Source organism: Pteronotus mesoamericanus, unplaced genomic scaffold, assembly GCF_021234165.1.
Source record: "Pteronotus mesoamericanus isolate MK-2021 breed Mesoamerican mustached bat unplaced genomic scaffold, CSHL_Meso_final scaffold_54, whole genome shotgun sequence".
NCBI lineage: Eukaryota > Metazoa > Chordata > Mammalia > Chiroptera > Mormoopidae > Pteronotus > Pteronotus mesoamericanus.
Window position 1 is genome coordinate 37,804,383 of NW_026555321.1, and position 15,975 is coordinate 37,820,357.

The 15,975-nt window shown below is 43.0% G+C and overlaps 1 protein-coding gene across 2 annotated transcripts in view; it reads left to right on the forward strand.

Moving 5' to 3' along the window:
- Window positions 1-15,975, forward strand: part of CACNA1D (calcium voltage-gated channel subunit alpha1 D) — a 304,169-nt gene that overhangs the window by 162,097 nt on the left and 126,097 nt on the right. The window contains exons 5-8 of one of the 2 annotated variants that reach the window (XM_054595570.1): window positions 2,594-2,736; window positions 7,302-7,454; window positions 7,974-8,170; window positions 13,932-14,035. In XM_054595570.1, coding sequence (XP_054451545.1) covers window positions 2,594-2,736; window positions 7,302-7,454; window positions 7,974-8,170; window positions 13,932-14,035 — 597 coding nt within the window. Of the gene's footprint in view, window positions 1-2,593; window positions 2,737-7,301; window positions 7,455-7,973; window positions 8,171-13,931; window positions 14,036-14,606; window positions 14,711-15,975 lie in introns of both variants that reach the window. The other variant, XM_054595569.1, reaches the window with a different exon arrangement.

The following is a 15,975-nucleotide window of genomic DNA, read 5'->3' on the forward strand; positions in this document are numbered from 1 at the left end:
GATACTGGATATCCTGACTGTGGTGTTCATTACTTGGGCTTATACGTTGCACACATTAAGTGGGTGTATTTCATTATAAATTAGCAGCAGTAATACTGTTTTTGAAAAAGTTAAAAAAATTGAGGAAACAAAAGTGGAACTGGATTTATTGATATTTTTCTCATTAAATATGAAAAACTTTATCATTCTTCCAAAACATGCACTAAATTATAGTCAAAGAGTGGAAGAAAATTTTAAAAGAGTGAAAAATTAAGTAATGTCTTAGTTTGAATCAAATTCTTTACTTCCTAAAGTTTCCAGCTACAGACTGTATCTCAGTCCAATGTATTTTCCATTCCAAGCCAGTCATGACCTGCTTTTGTCAAGATTCCTAATAATAGAGACATTAAAAAAGTAATTGATATGTCTAAAATGTTAACTGTTAATATTGTGACCACAAGAGGATTCAATGGGTCTACCAGAGTTGATAATATTCCCTGTCTAGGAAAGTTTGATCTGAGCCAACTTTTATTCCCTGCCTTTAATTTTTCAATAAACAGATATTTCTAGCATTCAGACTTTTCACTTAAGTTTTGTGAATAAGAATGTACAGAACTCATTCTGGTGCTTCTGCCTTGAGCCAGGTTAGGTAGCTTCCTTGCTTTTTTTCTACTGTCTTAGGGTAAACTTTTGATAAGAATCTAGGATCAAATAGCTTTCTCCTCCTGGTCTTATCTCGTTAGGCAGATGGAACTTTTTCTTTTGGTTGGAAGGGAGTGGAATCACAGAATATTAGAATGGGAAGGGGGTGGGGCTCTGGACCATTTACTCCAGTTTTCTCATTTTACAGAAGAAACTGAAACCCAGGGAAGGCAAGGGACTTGCTTTAATGCCTCCTGGCTCTTCGGAACGGAAGCCAGTCCCAGCCCCTTCCACTTCTGGCTGTCTGGGAATGGCTGCCAGCTTCCCTCTCTGACTCAGGCTCCTCTGTGATGGGAGAGAGACATTATTCACCTGCTTTCAAGGACATTGCTGAAGAATAGGGAATAGAGGACCATAATATGCACATTGCAAAACACTGGAACACTGGTACTTGAAAGCAATCTTAAGTCACCACCTGCATAAATTGCTTTCCTAACCCTTTGGGATGAAAATTCCTGTGGCTTTCACATTTCAGAAAAGTTTGAGGTTTTTCTTTCTTCCCCTCTCTTTGTTTCTGTGAAGCTATGAACTCTTTTTGGAGGGAGATCTTTAACTTTAGCCTTGCCGCAGGGGGTTACAGTAATTAAAAAACTATGCTAATGAGAGAAACCTGACATCTGAAGCTTTGAAAGGGTAGAACCTGACTTATTTCCTCCCCCCGCCCCGCTACCCCCCCCCCCCCCCCGCCCCAATGGGTTCATTGCTAATTGCTGTAGTGTTATTAAAACAGATGACTGGTCTTTAAATGCCCCAGGATGACATGGCTGTGCCTGATCAGGACTGTAAATCAGACCACCCTGTATTTTATGGACTTAGTGTCTTGGCCATCTAGAGGCATGCCAGTCGGGGCAGAGTTTCTGCTTTGGCTGCTAATTAAACTTTAGAAACCCTTCCTTTGTTGCTGGGCCAATCACTCGCACAATCTGATTGGCCAGAGTTGATTCTATTTGAAATGGGCAAATTTATATTTATTCTGAAAAACAAGCAGCAATTCCAAAGAGTAAATGTTTATTTGAAAGAGCAAAAGTAACTGTCAAATGAGCAGATTGCCTGAAAATAGCTTTATCCGAAAAACCTTCTGAGAGCAAGAAAAAATTTGCCATGCCTGCCAGATACAATGTTATTCACATTTCAAAAGAGAAAATGACTATATTAATACCTTAAGGTACTGCCTGTGGCCTTTGCATAGCTCCTTCACGTCTGTGATTTATATCATTCCTCAAACATCCCAATGAGGGTGGAGATGGTCTATAACATGTCAATTAAGATTAGGGACTTTGAAGTCAATATTCATGCACTGATTTATTCATCAAATATTTCTGAGCACCTCTAACAAAGAAGAGACTAAATGAACAGACTAAAATTCCCCACCTTATGGAACCTACATCCTAGTGGGACCAACATACTTGGGTTCATATGTTAAACTCTGCCACTTAGCATTGTGAACTTGGGCATGTTACTTGTTCTTATGAAGTTTGTTTCCTCATGTGTAAAATGGTGTTAAAAATAATTCCTAATGCATAACATTTTATGAGGATAATGTACATAAAGTGCTTAGCACATGGTGACTGCTTATAAAGGCTAGCATTATGAATGTTGTTGGCATTATTTCTGTTGGGGCAATTCCATTTGTTGTCACTGGACCCCCAGTGAGCCCTTCTCCCATGGGGACTGACTTGCTTGAGGATGTTCCATTGGCAGGGAAACAGGAGGTCAATCCCTGACCCAAATCATGTTAGACGTAGGGGTTACTTTCAGGATTCACGGGCCTAGTTCTTGCCTTGACCTTGCTTTCTTTTTATTTAAGCAGCAGCCATATAATTACCTCTTGTTCAAAAATAACTACTATTATCGTCCTGTTTTGCATCCCTGGGTGACAGACTAACATTTCTTCCTCTTCTTCTTCTTTCAGATTGTTTAGTGTAATTTTGGAACAATTAACCAAAGAAACAGAAGGCGGTAACCACTCTGGTGGCAAATCAGGAGGCTTTGATGTCAAAGCCCTCCGCGCCTTTCGAGTGTTACGACCACTTCGACTAGTATCGGGAGTGCCCAGTAAGCACGTTTTGTTTCCTAAAGCCAGGATTTTGTTGACTTTTTTCTCCTGGGTGGGTCTCAGGATTATGAAACAGGGTGCTACAAGGTGAGTTGCTTGTACCAAGGGCTGTGCAGAAGACCTTGGAGACCTTTGCAGTTTGCTGTACACTTTGGCATATGTTGTCAGTTTGATTTCCTGAGAGCCCGAGAGGGGCTGGCAGTGAGGAGTCTTCCTCATTTTGTGAAAGAGACAGTCTTCTCTTGCAGAGAGACAGAGTAAGTGGTGGTATGAGGCCTTGAGTACCAGCTTCCTGATTCTAGTCTGGTTTTCCTTCTGTGACAGCACACGGGCCATCTCCTCCTTCCACTCCCAGGCCTGCCCGTGAAAGTAGTGGCTTATGTAGAGGAATGTGTTGGAGGGCCCAGTTCACTGCCTTTTTTTCAAAGTGAGAGCCTCAGAGGCCTGGACTTCGGAAAACTCATCTCTCCGTCCGCTCTTTGCATGCCTATCCCTCTCTGGGCGAAGATGAGAATGCTATCATGACCTCCCCTACATGTAGGACGTAGTAGTACCTGCTTGAAGGTGGCTTGAAGACTGAATGAGATGCTGCAGGGTCTGGAGCACAGAGGAGACCCTCAGGGGTGAGAGATGTCATTATCATCCACTCGGCTGTGATACCGGTCTGTGCCGGGTCCTGGCATGCTTCTTGCTGCAGACCTCCAGGCCAGGATGAGTGCCGCTTGAGTGGGAGCAGATACCCTGCCTGTGCCCTGGCCGGGGATACAGGCTTATGCTTCCACAAGCAGCATGAAGTATGCTTCACTGGGCTCTGTCCCTGATGGGATACCCTCTGTTGGGGACTTTAGAGAGTAGATGTCCTAGCACCTTTCCAAGGACTGTTGTGAGGTGGTTGCCTGCTTGCTGTGAGGTGGTTGCCTGCTTGCTTTGAGCTGGGGGATGGATGTCAAACTGCAGGGCGAATTTGCTCTGCACAACTTGGAAAGCCGTCAGAAGAGCACAGATCATGGTTTTGCTCCTCCAGAAGTTCTTTGTGAATTTTTATTAAAATTGTTGGTGCTCAGAAGGCACCAGAAATTCTTTGGAAGAAAAGAAGATTTCCAAATTTAACATTTTAAAATGTAGGAAGTGGTGTTTTATGTGTACTTGTTTTTCCAGATGGTTCATTTATTTTCATTGAAAAAGATCAGTGCAAGTCAAAACCACAAACTGTCTGGAAGCAATTGAGAAAAATAGAAATACCTTGGAAATGACTGGCTCTGTTACGTGTAACGTGGTTACACAAGAAGTTCAGTGAGCAAACGTTCCTTCAGATTTAGTTGTTACAACTTAATCTAATTTCAAAGTAACCACGACAACTTTTACCCCAAAGAGCAAATGACAGGGCAGTCTGCCTCCACTGTGCTGCGAGCAGACTCCGGGAGCTGCGGCCTCTGGAGCGCACGTCTGGCTGCTGCTAACTCAGACCTCACGTGGGGTTGCTTTGGCTCCCTTGTCTCATGAGGTTGTTACTAAATGACTAGTCCCATGCACCTGGATCCTCTTGAAAACCAGTTTTAAACTATATTTCTTTCTCCCCCCCACCCAAAATATCACTTTGAAACTTGACTGAGGTCTGCAGCAGGTTCTCCCATTGGTCAGTGAGGAGAAGCAGGGATAGGAGTCTTGTGTGAGGACTTTTCAGCCGATATTTTAACTGCCTTGGGACGGAACACCCAAGTTTTCTCATCAGACCCAAGTGGGCTTTTGGAAGAGGGATTGGGGGCCCTGGGTTGTGCTCTTTCCCATGGTAGTTGACAACTGTGGTCCAGTGATTTCTTCTCAAGTACCTGAAATTGTTAAAAATGACTGGGAAACTTAGGCTGTTTACACTTATCTGGAAATTGTCTAGTCATTTCTAAAGAGAATTGAGACTGTCCTATGAGACAGGATTTTGTGTGTGCATGTGAATATGTATTCATTCAAGTGGAAGGTAAAAATGCATGTTTCAAAAGATTGTATGATAGTTCAGACATTTGTGGAGTTCTAACCACCCACATACAGTTACCTGGTAAGTGTTTATTGGAATCCTAGACCATCAAAATGGGAAAGAACCCTATAGAACATCTCATCCAACAGCATTACCTTTTAGATTAGGAAGGTGAGGCCTCTTAAGGGGCATTGACTTGTGCAGGTTCCCACAGCTAGTGGGTGGCCAGACAGGGCCAGACAGGGCCAGAAGCATGGTCTCCTAGTTTCTGGACCAGTGTTCTTTCTACTTCATCCTTCTGCCTCCGTATCAGAGCCCCTTGAAATGTGTATGAGCACACATTGACAATATACAAAGGAGCCTAATGTCATGAAAGATTGTACTTCACATTAAGATACAACTTCATGTCCTGGATGGGTGGCTTTGTTGGTTGGAGCACTGTGCTGTACACCAAAAGTTTGTGGGTTCAATTCCCTGTCAGAGCAGCACATACCTAGGTTGTGGGTTCAAGCCCCAGTCAGGGTGCGAACAGAAGGCAATCTCACACCGATGTCTCTCTCTCTCTCTCTCTCACTGCCTCCCTTCTTCTGTCTCTCTAAAATCAATTAAAAAACATACCTGGGTGAGGATTAAAATAAATTACAAATTTCATTATCGCAAATTTGGCCAATCTCAAATACAGTAGGAACTTAAATATAAACATATTTGTGCAACATATGGCTCACTGCCATACAATTTAGAAGAGCTAACTGCTGAATGGTGATTTTGGATGGCCCATCCATGTCTAAAAAATAAACAAGACCCTTATCTAAGTAGATTAAAGCAGATGGTTTTCCCCTCTATCTGTTCCTTCTAGAAGGTGAAAACATTAACAATCATCTTATTGATCATTTTTTTCCAAAAGAAACCATTTGGGCATTTAAATATCTGAAGGCAGAACCTAAGATTTTGGTTATAATGAGGGTCTTGGAAAAACAGGCTCTGCGGGAGTCTGAAATCCTTGCATCAGCCTTCCTTCCCCATTCAGTCCCCACCACCTCCCTGTCTTTCTTACCATTGCTGATAAGTATTCTTCTCTCTGCTTGGTGTATTCTGATTTCTAACTTATTTAATAATAGCATCTCAGCTTATAGTCTTTCTTTTCTTTCTTTTTTTTTTTTTAGTATGTATTGAGAGAGTGAGAAGGTATTAGAAGAGGGCAGTTTGAATGAGGTTGAGACAGTTGGGGAGAGTTAAAGGAAGGGAAGGGAAGCAGAGCAAGGAAAGAGGAAAGAGTGAACTAGGCTGAGCAGAAGCTGTGGTCACAGGATGATGGAAAGAATGTAGGACACTAAACATGGGAGTCATGTGCTAGTGTGAGTTCTGGTTGCCTGTCTATCAGTGTTTCCTGGTCTGCTGGCTTCTACTCAGTCCCAATCCTAATCCTGAGTGTTGTTCCACCTACTGTCCCTGTTTCTGTATCTTTTTCTCTTCCTATACCATGGCTCTGAATATTACTCCATGGATAGCTTCCAGGTTTTCATGTTCCTTCCTCATCTCTCAAGCCCATGGTTCAGCTTCAGGATACTTCCCTCCTAATGCTATGCCGATATTCAAACTCACTGGGTCTAAAGTTGTTCTCACCCTTTTCCTTCCATTGCCTGTTTCTTACCTCCCTCATTCTGGGTGAGCCTCCTTTTGACATGCTTTTTTTTTGTTCAGACATCAGGATTTTTCCCATGACCCTGCCTCCACAGGTACAGTCTTCTCCCTCGGACTCAGTTGCTGAGTTCTGGTCTCCACTGGTGTTGTCTCCTGCTGCCCTGTTTGTATTTCTAAAGGGGCTGCTTTTTTGCTCATGGACCAGCGTCTGGCCCAGGAACCCAGACACAAAACCTGGAGCTCCCTAACTGCAATCTGCTTCTCCTTCCTGGTGTTCTTTTCCACTGTGTGCCCATGGGCTAAGACTTCCCACCCCCAGCCCATGGTGTGCTGGTTCACTTCCATGCTTTGGGGGCTGGCTCCCTCCCCTCTGCCTGGTGTAGCCTCTCCCCTCCCCACCTGTGGAAATTCGCCCTCCTCAGCCCTGCCAAGAGAGAGGCAGCTGTCTAGTCCTCTCTCCTCTCCCCACTCAGAAGCAGTGTTTTCATCCCTTTTTAATTGTAACTGATGTTGCTCACGTAGCATCTGTGAGCTACCCTTAATGTGTTTAATTCTTATGTCTCTGAGAACACAATCTCTTTGAGAGAATGCACTTTATGTACTACATCCTCATGTCACCCAAAGCACTAACCTTATGCTTGCCACATGAAAGATGTTCAAGGAACTTTGTTGAGTGGATGAACAAATGCGCAAATGAATGACTGACTTTGATATTGGACTGTCCCCTCTCTAGGCCTTTGTTATCCCATCTGTCAAGTGAGGAAGTTGGATTAGATAATCTTTAAATTTTCTTCTGAACTTTTCTCACATCCAGATTTAATGCTAATTAAAAGCTTTGAAACATCTCTGAGTTTTATTACTATGTGTCATATGCAAAGCAGGCACCATTAGAACTTATATATGTGCATCACTGAAGTTTCTTCCTGGCTCAAAACTTATTTCTCTCTCTCCTAGGTTTACAAGTTGTCCTGAACTCCATTATAAAAGCCATGGTTCCCCTCCTTCACATAGCCCTTTTGGTATTATTTGTAATCATAATCTATGCTATTATAGGATTGGAACTTTTTATTGGAAAAATGCACAAAACGTGTTTTTTTGCTGACTCAGGTGAGTAATGAAAATGGTAGTGAACCCAGCTTGTTTTTTTTTTTAATTTCCTCCCAAACAACTTTTGTAGTTTTGGGAAAATCTAAAACACAATGAGAGGGAAAAAAATGCCGAATATACCGGTAAATTTACTGAACCAGTTCTTAGTGTGAATTGTATTCAGAATAAATGAGAATTTAATCTCCTTTTCTGTCATTATTTCCTATGTAAGGTGTCCTGGCAAACAGCATGAGGGACCTCCAAAACTAGAACATGAGGCGAATCAATAATGTTGTTCTGGTTAGCCTTGAGAAAGGTGCTGTGAGTGAGCCCAGAGGAGAGAGCAGTGGTTCTGAGTACAGGAAATGGCAGGTTCCATGGAGGAGGGACTATGTGAAATGGACCTTGAAAGACAAGGAGGACTGTGAGGCAGCAGAGATGGGAGGGAGGGCGTTCCAGGCCAGGGTACTCAGCTTCCTCAGGCTTGGGTTTCCTGCTGTTCGTCTCTTGAGTGGTGAAGCCTTTTTTCTCTGTTTGCAGATATCGTAGCTGAAGAGGACCCGGCGCCGTGTGCGTTCTCAGGGAATGGACGCCAGTGTACCGCCAACGGCACAGAGTGTAGGAGTGGCTGGGTTGGCCCAAACGGAGGCATAACCAACTTTGATAACTTTGCCTTTGCTATGCTCACTGTGTTTCAGTGCATCACCATGGAGGGCTGGACAGACGTGCTCTACTGGGTAAGCAGCTTGCGGAGAGAGTCAATGGAGCGTTCTTTCTTTGGATAACAGTGTTGCATTAGCTAGAACCATTGAAGAGTTGACTGAAAAAGAAATCTGGAAGTCAGTTCTTTGGGAAGGGAAGCAGACCCTCTCTTCACTCAGCAAGACTCATCATCTGGATTCCTCCTCAGAGCTTTAGTTTCAACCACTCTGGAAAGCAGGATGCGTAATGTTGGCTCCCTCCACTCCCCATTGCTGCCTGGGGAGTTCTTGCTGAGTGTGCCCAGTGGTCCCTTTTTGGAAGAACCCCAGAAGGCCAGGACTGTCCTGATGCAACTGTTAAGAGAGCCAGGAGTTTTTTCCCTGGTCTAAAGGCTTCCATGAGCTAAAATTGATCTTTTATACATAAAGACAAGTTGCTTTACTAGAATCCTAAACAGAAGACAGGGAACATAAATTGCATTCCTTTCATGCTTTCCATAACTGAGCACAACCCTAAAGCCAAAATGGGGTTTTCCCTATTATAATATTTCCCTTGCATGTTCAATATCATATAAATCAGCCTAGCCCAAGCCCTTAGCTCTCTCTTCCTTTCTCTTTAGAGCAGAGACCTCTGGCAGAGAGGGTAGAAATGGAGTGGGGACCCATCCAACCTGTCATTGGTTGGACAAAACAGATGGACACCGTTTCGATGGCTAGGGTCTGGTTCTTCTTGGTCCTGATGGCGCCGGAAGGGTCTGTCATAATTTTAGCCGCCAGTTCCCAGAGCTGAGTTTGCTTATTTGTTTGGTAGAATATGAAAAGCTCACAAAAGTTTAGAAATTATTTTCCATGCCACAGAGTTGCTGGGAAAAACAGCTGCCGTGTAGGTTTTGAGCCTAAGCCCAAACCCAAATGGGATTAACTAGGATTCCAATAATGACTTGTTAAAAGGCAATTTGTAATAAAATACTTCTTGCATTTGGGCAGCCTCTAGTTAGAAGGTCTGCAGATTGAGAAGTAGTTTCTGACAGAAGTAGCTTCTAAATTTTAGATACTTTGTAGGATTTCACATTACTTTGTAGCTTCAGAGAACACAGCATCTAATGGTCATAAGTAGGTTTTTGCTTCCCTTCCCCAGTGAACACCATGCTTACAGGATTGTAGATACCCCTATATACTCAATGTTAGGCAAAGAGGGTGTGTTTTTATTTTCATCCCCAAATTGTATGTCTAGTTTGGTAATAAGATTTAAGCATCACCAACATGTTATATCTTGTTTCCCTCCTCTTTTTCTTATTGTCACGGGGGGTGGGGTGTGTGTGTGTGTGTGTCTGTGTCTGTGTCTGTGTGTGTGTGTGTGTCTGTGTGTGTGTATGCATGTGTTATTTATATCCATAAGACAATGCCTTTCATGAAGAGGAAGAAAGAGGGAGATTATATGGATGAGCCAAGACCATGGTCATGCAAGGGGACCCTCAAATTAAGTACAGGGTTTGTTTTCACTATTATCTAAAAAGTTGCAACTCCTATTTAGATTAGTTGAGGTCTCACTCCCAGTCTTCCCTTGAAATTTCTGATAAATAGAAAAAGCATCAGTCAAATAGCCTAAACTCTGATCTTTCCCCAAAACAATACAGAAAATGTTTTGATTTTTTAAAAAAATGAAATCTGTGACTCTTTTCAGCTCTGTTGTTCTCTCTAATCATGGTGAATTGTTCATTGCTGATCCAGCATGCCTTGACTAATGAACAATTTTATATTTTATATTTCTGCACATCCTCCCATGACAGTTTCCTATGTCAAGCAAGTGAAACCTATGGGAGTATGCGAGTAAAGCTGAGAAAACTCCACGCACCCCAAAATAAGTCTCCACTTGCTGGCCTGAGAACCTTTAAGTATCACCTAATAATTTTTTATCTCTATTGTTAATATGACAAGCAGAGTTAATAATTTGACAATATAATAATTACATTATCTATGAAATACTTGGCATCTTTATTCCAATGGAGGACTCACGTAATTTATCAACACCTTCCCAGTCAATATCCCTTTATAGAAAATCCAGGATTTTGAAGATGGAAACCGTGGAATATAGACAGACCGTCAAACATCCCCAGGATCCTACAGCAGGTGATGGTGGTCCTTGATCTAGAACAGGGGTCTACACACTTACAAGGGGCCAGGTGGTAAATGTATTTGGCTTTGCAGACCATAATGTCTGTGGCACAACTGCCATGTTCTGCCCCTGGCCATGTCACTCAGGAGCAACCATAGAAACATGTAGACAAACGGGGTGGCTCTGGTCCAATCAGACTTTTTTTATGGACACTGAGATTTGAATATTGTATATTATTCGTGTGTCATGAAATGTTCTTCTGATTTTTTCAACCATTTAAAAATGCAAAAGCCATTTTTAGCTCAGGGGCTGTGCAAAAGCAGGTGGGTTTGGCCTGTAGGTCACAGTTTGTCGACCCCTGGTCTACACTGGAATCCAGTACTCTTTCACCCTTTCAGCACACCTGGAGCAGCTAGGTAATACCTTCCAGAGTGTTTCAGTAAGATCTTAGTCTCTGAAACACATCAGGTTGTTTTCAGTGACTTCTTGATTGCTTTTACTAACTCATCATAGAGATAGACAGGAGCCAAGGCACCATGCCTTCTTAATATGTTTTGGGCCACATTCAGCTGGAAGCCACTCAACTGTGTTCCAGAACAGAATGCCCCTGCACAGCACAGTGCCTAGCACAGAGCAGGTGCTCAACAAATACTAATTACTATTACTCTTCAAGTGTATAATCCCATTGCCTCAGTAGAGATGGCCCATGTTTAAATATCAATTTTTATCTACAACTAGGATATCAAGGACACATCTTGAGAGGTAACTAAGAAGATCAGATTTTAAATATTGATGGCAAGCAAATTTCTCTATCTTTTAGGTGTTTGTATATGGTGGACAAAGTCTTTGCCAGGGATTATGTTGCATCTTGTCATATTTAGTCACCATTCAAAATCTCATTGATACCTCAGCTCTCAAGAGAGTCTGGCAAACAGTCTTGAGAAGGAAAGTACAGGTGGGCCCAATATGCAGAAAGACGCATTTAGGACAAAACCATATGGTTGTGTAGAGAGTGGGATTGTTAACTTCTGGTAGGAAAGTTATTTTGCAGAGCTCTCTTATAAATTGAGTTCTATAAACATAATTATGCTGTATCTGACCCACATGCATTTGGTGGCCACAGAAGCAGAAGCAGGTAGTGCAAGGAAAGAGCCTTAAGACTGGGATAGGGATGGGTGTGTGACCTTGGGTAGGTTCCTGAAACTCTTTGGGCTTTAATTTTGTGTCTATAAGATGCAGAACAAGACTACATGATCCATTTATTTTTCTTCAACTCAGAGGAAATTTTTTTGAATGTAAGAAATTAAAATAGTATTGGTTTCAGGAGAGAGCAAGCCATATAAATCATTTATGGCCTCTTGCCTTATCGCCAAGCTCCTAAGAAGGTGCTGGCTGCCAGACTAATAGACATTCTCATGGTGAAGTTGATCATTGACTTCATTCAAGGTACTGTACCTGGGAAATTCCTTTCTGGTTGGCCAAGGGCCTGCTCTTCTATACTTGTTTTCTGTGCTCAGGGGAGCTGCAACCAGTGTCCCACTTCCAGTAGTGTTTTCAACAGTTAGAAAAGACTGAAAGCTTAGGTTGGCCGTTAATTGGAGACATGAATATGCATTTCAACCTTTCAAGTAAGAGAAAACTGAAACTCAATAGAATATTATTTCCTGGGCACCAGGTGATTCCACATGATGGCTTTGATATAAATATTTTAAAAATTAATCTAAATTGAAATGCTTTGGCTCATGCCAATTTCTCCATTGTTGATAAAGACCATGCAGGCAAAATCCCAAGCAGAGTCCGTATTTTCATGTGGGCATTTTGGGCATTTCATGTTGCCAGTTCTGACTCGTCTTGTGTATGTGATAAGGTCTAAGAAATACTAGCCTCTGAAAAGAGACTGGTTGAGAGGCTTAGTTGGGGGAAAGACTGGCCCTTATAGCTTGAACTCTGTTCCTGTTCCCCAGCTTCTAGAGATTTAGAGAGCATCTCCTGTGGCCTTTGTTTAACTCTAGCCTTTCCCCCAGCCCACTGCCTTTGCCAGAGGTGTAGAAAAAGTGAGTTCTCTTGGTGAGAGTGCTGGACTTGAACATCTTTCTTCCATCCCGTGAGCATGCTCTCTCTTCACATGATGCCTGTTCCAAACAGAGAGGTCCTTGGGGAAAGGTCCTGACTCCAGGCTGGGCTATGGCCACTACACCAGGCAGCCTGTTTCTTGTCCTTCACACACAGGTTTTTAAATCACTTTGGGGGTGTAGTTGCTTTAGAAGAATTACCCTCTGCCTTCCTGCTGAAATTAGTTTATCTAGCTTAATTAGATCAACAATTGCAGCCATGGCCTTGGCTCATTCATTACTCTAATTGCCAATGTAAGATGTGCAGACTGATATGAGTTCTATTAAGCACATCAGTTTTCATGTGGCCAAAACAGGTGTTTCATAAGGGATTTAATGCCCTTTCCCTAGACTTCAGCAACAGATGTTAGGTAATTTTTTTTAATATTCTTTTTTTTTTTCCATTTGGCTTCTGCAGGAGGCAAACAGTGAAATGCATGAGCCCCACTCTGTAAAGCTAAAACCTGGAGCCACACAATGTGGAGGAAAGCACATGTTTAAAGGCCTAAGGGCTTGCACCTGCAAGGCACGAGCCCAGACTATATATAGTTCCAGCCAAGTCAGGCCTGGGGTTATTCATTCTGTCCCTGACTGATCCTTAACATCTCCTTCCTGGGAGAAGCATTTGCCCAATTTGACAATGAACTATGCTGTTGGAAAGTTCCATCCAGCTATGAACCTTGAAGCACCTGTTTGCTCCGGCATGAAAGCTGCTCATGACCAAACCTCTCCTGGGAGCGTCTGTCAGGGAGGCCAAATCTGTCTTGCTTGAGCTTGTCCCACAGATGGGGCAAGGGGTTCCTCTAGACAACCCAGTCAGCTCACTGCTGAAGCCAGCTTTTCAAGGCTGGGTCATCTAGGTCCAAGGCAGGTGTGGGGGATAAGGACTTTTTTCCTTTCCCTGGGTCCTTCTTGTGGTGCAGTTGTAAAAACCATTCCTAAGTGCACCTTTGAATATCAGCCAGCTAGCTGACTTCTGAACACTTGTTTTCTTTGCATTAGTTTAGCTGTGCTTGCACTTACTGATTGAGGATAATCCAGATTTAGGTTAGGTTTGCTTGGATAGCTTGGCTTCCAGTAAAGTTAGGTATTTTTTTAATAATTGAATTTATCGAGTCAAATGTTGCCAATTTGTCTCTGTAAGACTTTTCCACCATCACAAATTTTAAAAGCAAAAATAGTATTAACAACTTGGATAGAGGAGAAAGTAGTTTTCAGCAAAGCACTAGTTTTGTCCTCTACCAAGAGCTTTTCTGAAAACCCCCTTATCAAGGCAGCTTCCTTGTGAGGAGGAGCCAAAACCCCAGCTGATTTCCCTACAAGTGGCCAAAGTTAGTTCCTACTTGCCCTGACAGCTCTGATGAGTGTGTGTGTGTGTGTGTGTGTGTGTGTGTGTGTCCGTGCACGCATTGGGAATATATGATGAATACGTATTGGCTAGTGTTGTCTCTGATTTGAATTTAAGTAAATGTTTCATTAAATGTACAGAATGCTGTCTCTAATGTGATCCTCTCTCCTTGCTAGATTTTCGTATTAACCCACTCCTGTGAGACCATCTTATTTCTTACAGATGAATGATGCTATGGGATTTGAATTGCCCTGGGTGTATTTTGTCAGTCTCGTCATCTTTGGGTCATTTTTCGTACTAAATCTTGTACTTGGTGTATTGAGCGGGTAAGCTACACCTCTTTCATCTTGAAAGCAGAGTCCTGAGGACAGTTGCCAAGACCACACAGGCTTTGCTAGATGGGGGCCACCGGGTGGGCGCCAAGCACTTTGCACATCCTCCAAGATGCTTTCTTTTCTGCAGAGGCTTCCCGAATCACGATGTTTCCTGGAACCTCACCAGTTTTCATGAAAGAATGCTATAGAATAGTTATTGACCGGAAATTAATCAGTGTTGTCGCTTGAGATTTAAATAGTTTCCATTGCTTGTCCTTTTGTCTGTCCTAAAATGGGATAACATTTATAATTGTTTTCTTGATCTAGATCCAATTATATAATGCAGATTAATTGGGTCAAAACAGTAGGTAAATGAGCTGGTCCCGGCAGACTTCTGATAGGACACAGAATTCAGCAATAGAACTTGTCCTTATTTGAAGACAAAAAATGAAAGGCCCTAGGTGGGTGTCTGTCCTAGGAGCACTAATCTTCCATCAAAGCCCCGAGTGGTCTGGCAGCTGCTCTTGGGGCTCCGCTCTTTAGTAAATAGATAACTGATAACTGATCTCCTTACATTTTACAGGTAAATGATGCGATAGGATGGGAATGGCCATGGGTGTATTTTGTTAGTCTGATAATCCTTGGCTCATTTTTCGTCCTTAACCTGGTTCTTGGTGTCCTTAGTGGGTAAGCAGTTGGATCCGTGTTGCACATTCTGCTGCCTCGTGTGAGGTGGCTCTGTGTGTCCCCCACCTGCCCCCGCGGCTCCTCTGCATGCGCGTGGACTCTCTTGTCCCCTCTGTGTGTTGCTTTTGGATTGAACTGTGATTCTTTCTGCCTGTATCTGTCTGTGAGAGTCTGTGTTTCTGATGCTTGCCAAACACTATTAATTTAATGAAAACGTTCCCCTGAAGCCAGTTATGTTCATTTGCTGATGTGCAGAGTGGATTACCAGCGAGGAAAATGAGTCCCAGCCTTCATCTCCCCCAGGAAAGGGCATCTTTGGAGGTTTTATTCCCATTGGTACATAACCTGGCCCTTTGAAATAATCATGAATATTTCCAGGGTGTTTCAGATTTCAACGTGAAGGAGAAAGAAACCTAAATTTAGCACATAAATACTGAACAAATTTCCAAATCTTACATCCTTCAGATCGGGATCATTTATTACCTTGGTTTCTTGCTGCTGTCACACTGAGAATTTTCCCTCTAATACATTTTTAATCTTAAGTGGGTAATGATCAGCTTTTGCACATACATGTCTTTCGGTCTTATCATAGCCCTCGTCACTTAGTCCCCAATTTTGGAATTACATTTTGTTTATCACTTCAGCTCTGTGACTGACCCTCTCTAGAGAGGGCCCAGGAGAGACTGGCTCAGGAAGGCGACTTCAGGTGTCTGGGCTCTGCCCTGCCTGTAGTGGTTGTCCCAGAGCCCCTCGGGGCAGCTGTGCACACTCACCATCCTGCAGGTACCCCAGGAAGGGGAGTGAGTACCCCAGGGAAGAGAGCCAGGACTGCCTAGGCTCTCTCAGAGGCAGCTCCAGCTGACGATGTATAACTGTTGGTGGGGGGTGTGGGGAGGCAGGTGGTGGGGGTGCGACTGGAGACCCAGGAGGTGCTTGTCTCTCCAGAGGGGCCTGTGTTACTCACTGAGTGCAAACAACCTCAGGAAATACTGTTGATGGACTTGTTTCCAAGTGAGTTTATCTTCTTCTCGTCACTCACTTTATCTTCCTCTTTCAGAGCTTGTTGAGCTTGTATTTCAGGGAAGTGATGTCTTCATGTAATGCTGAGTCAGTGAAGAGACCTTTACCGTATTTTTCACAGCACTGCCTTTTCCAGAGCAGAAAGCTGAGTCCGTGTTCCATTTCTGCTTCCTTTCCTCATATTTTCTCAAAGTCCCTGCCTGTTTTCAGGGGAGAAGAATTTTGGAATTCTCCTTGACTGAGGG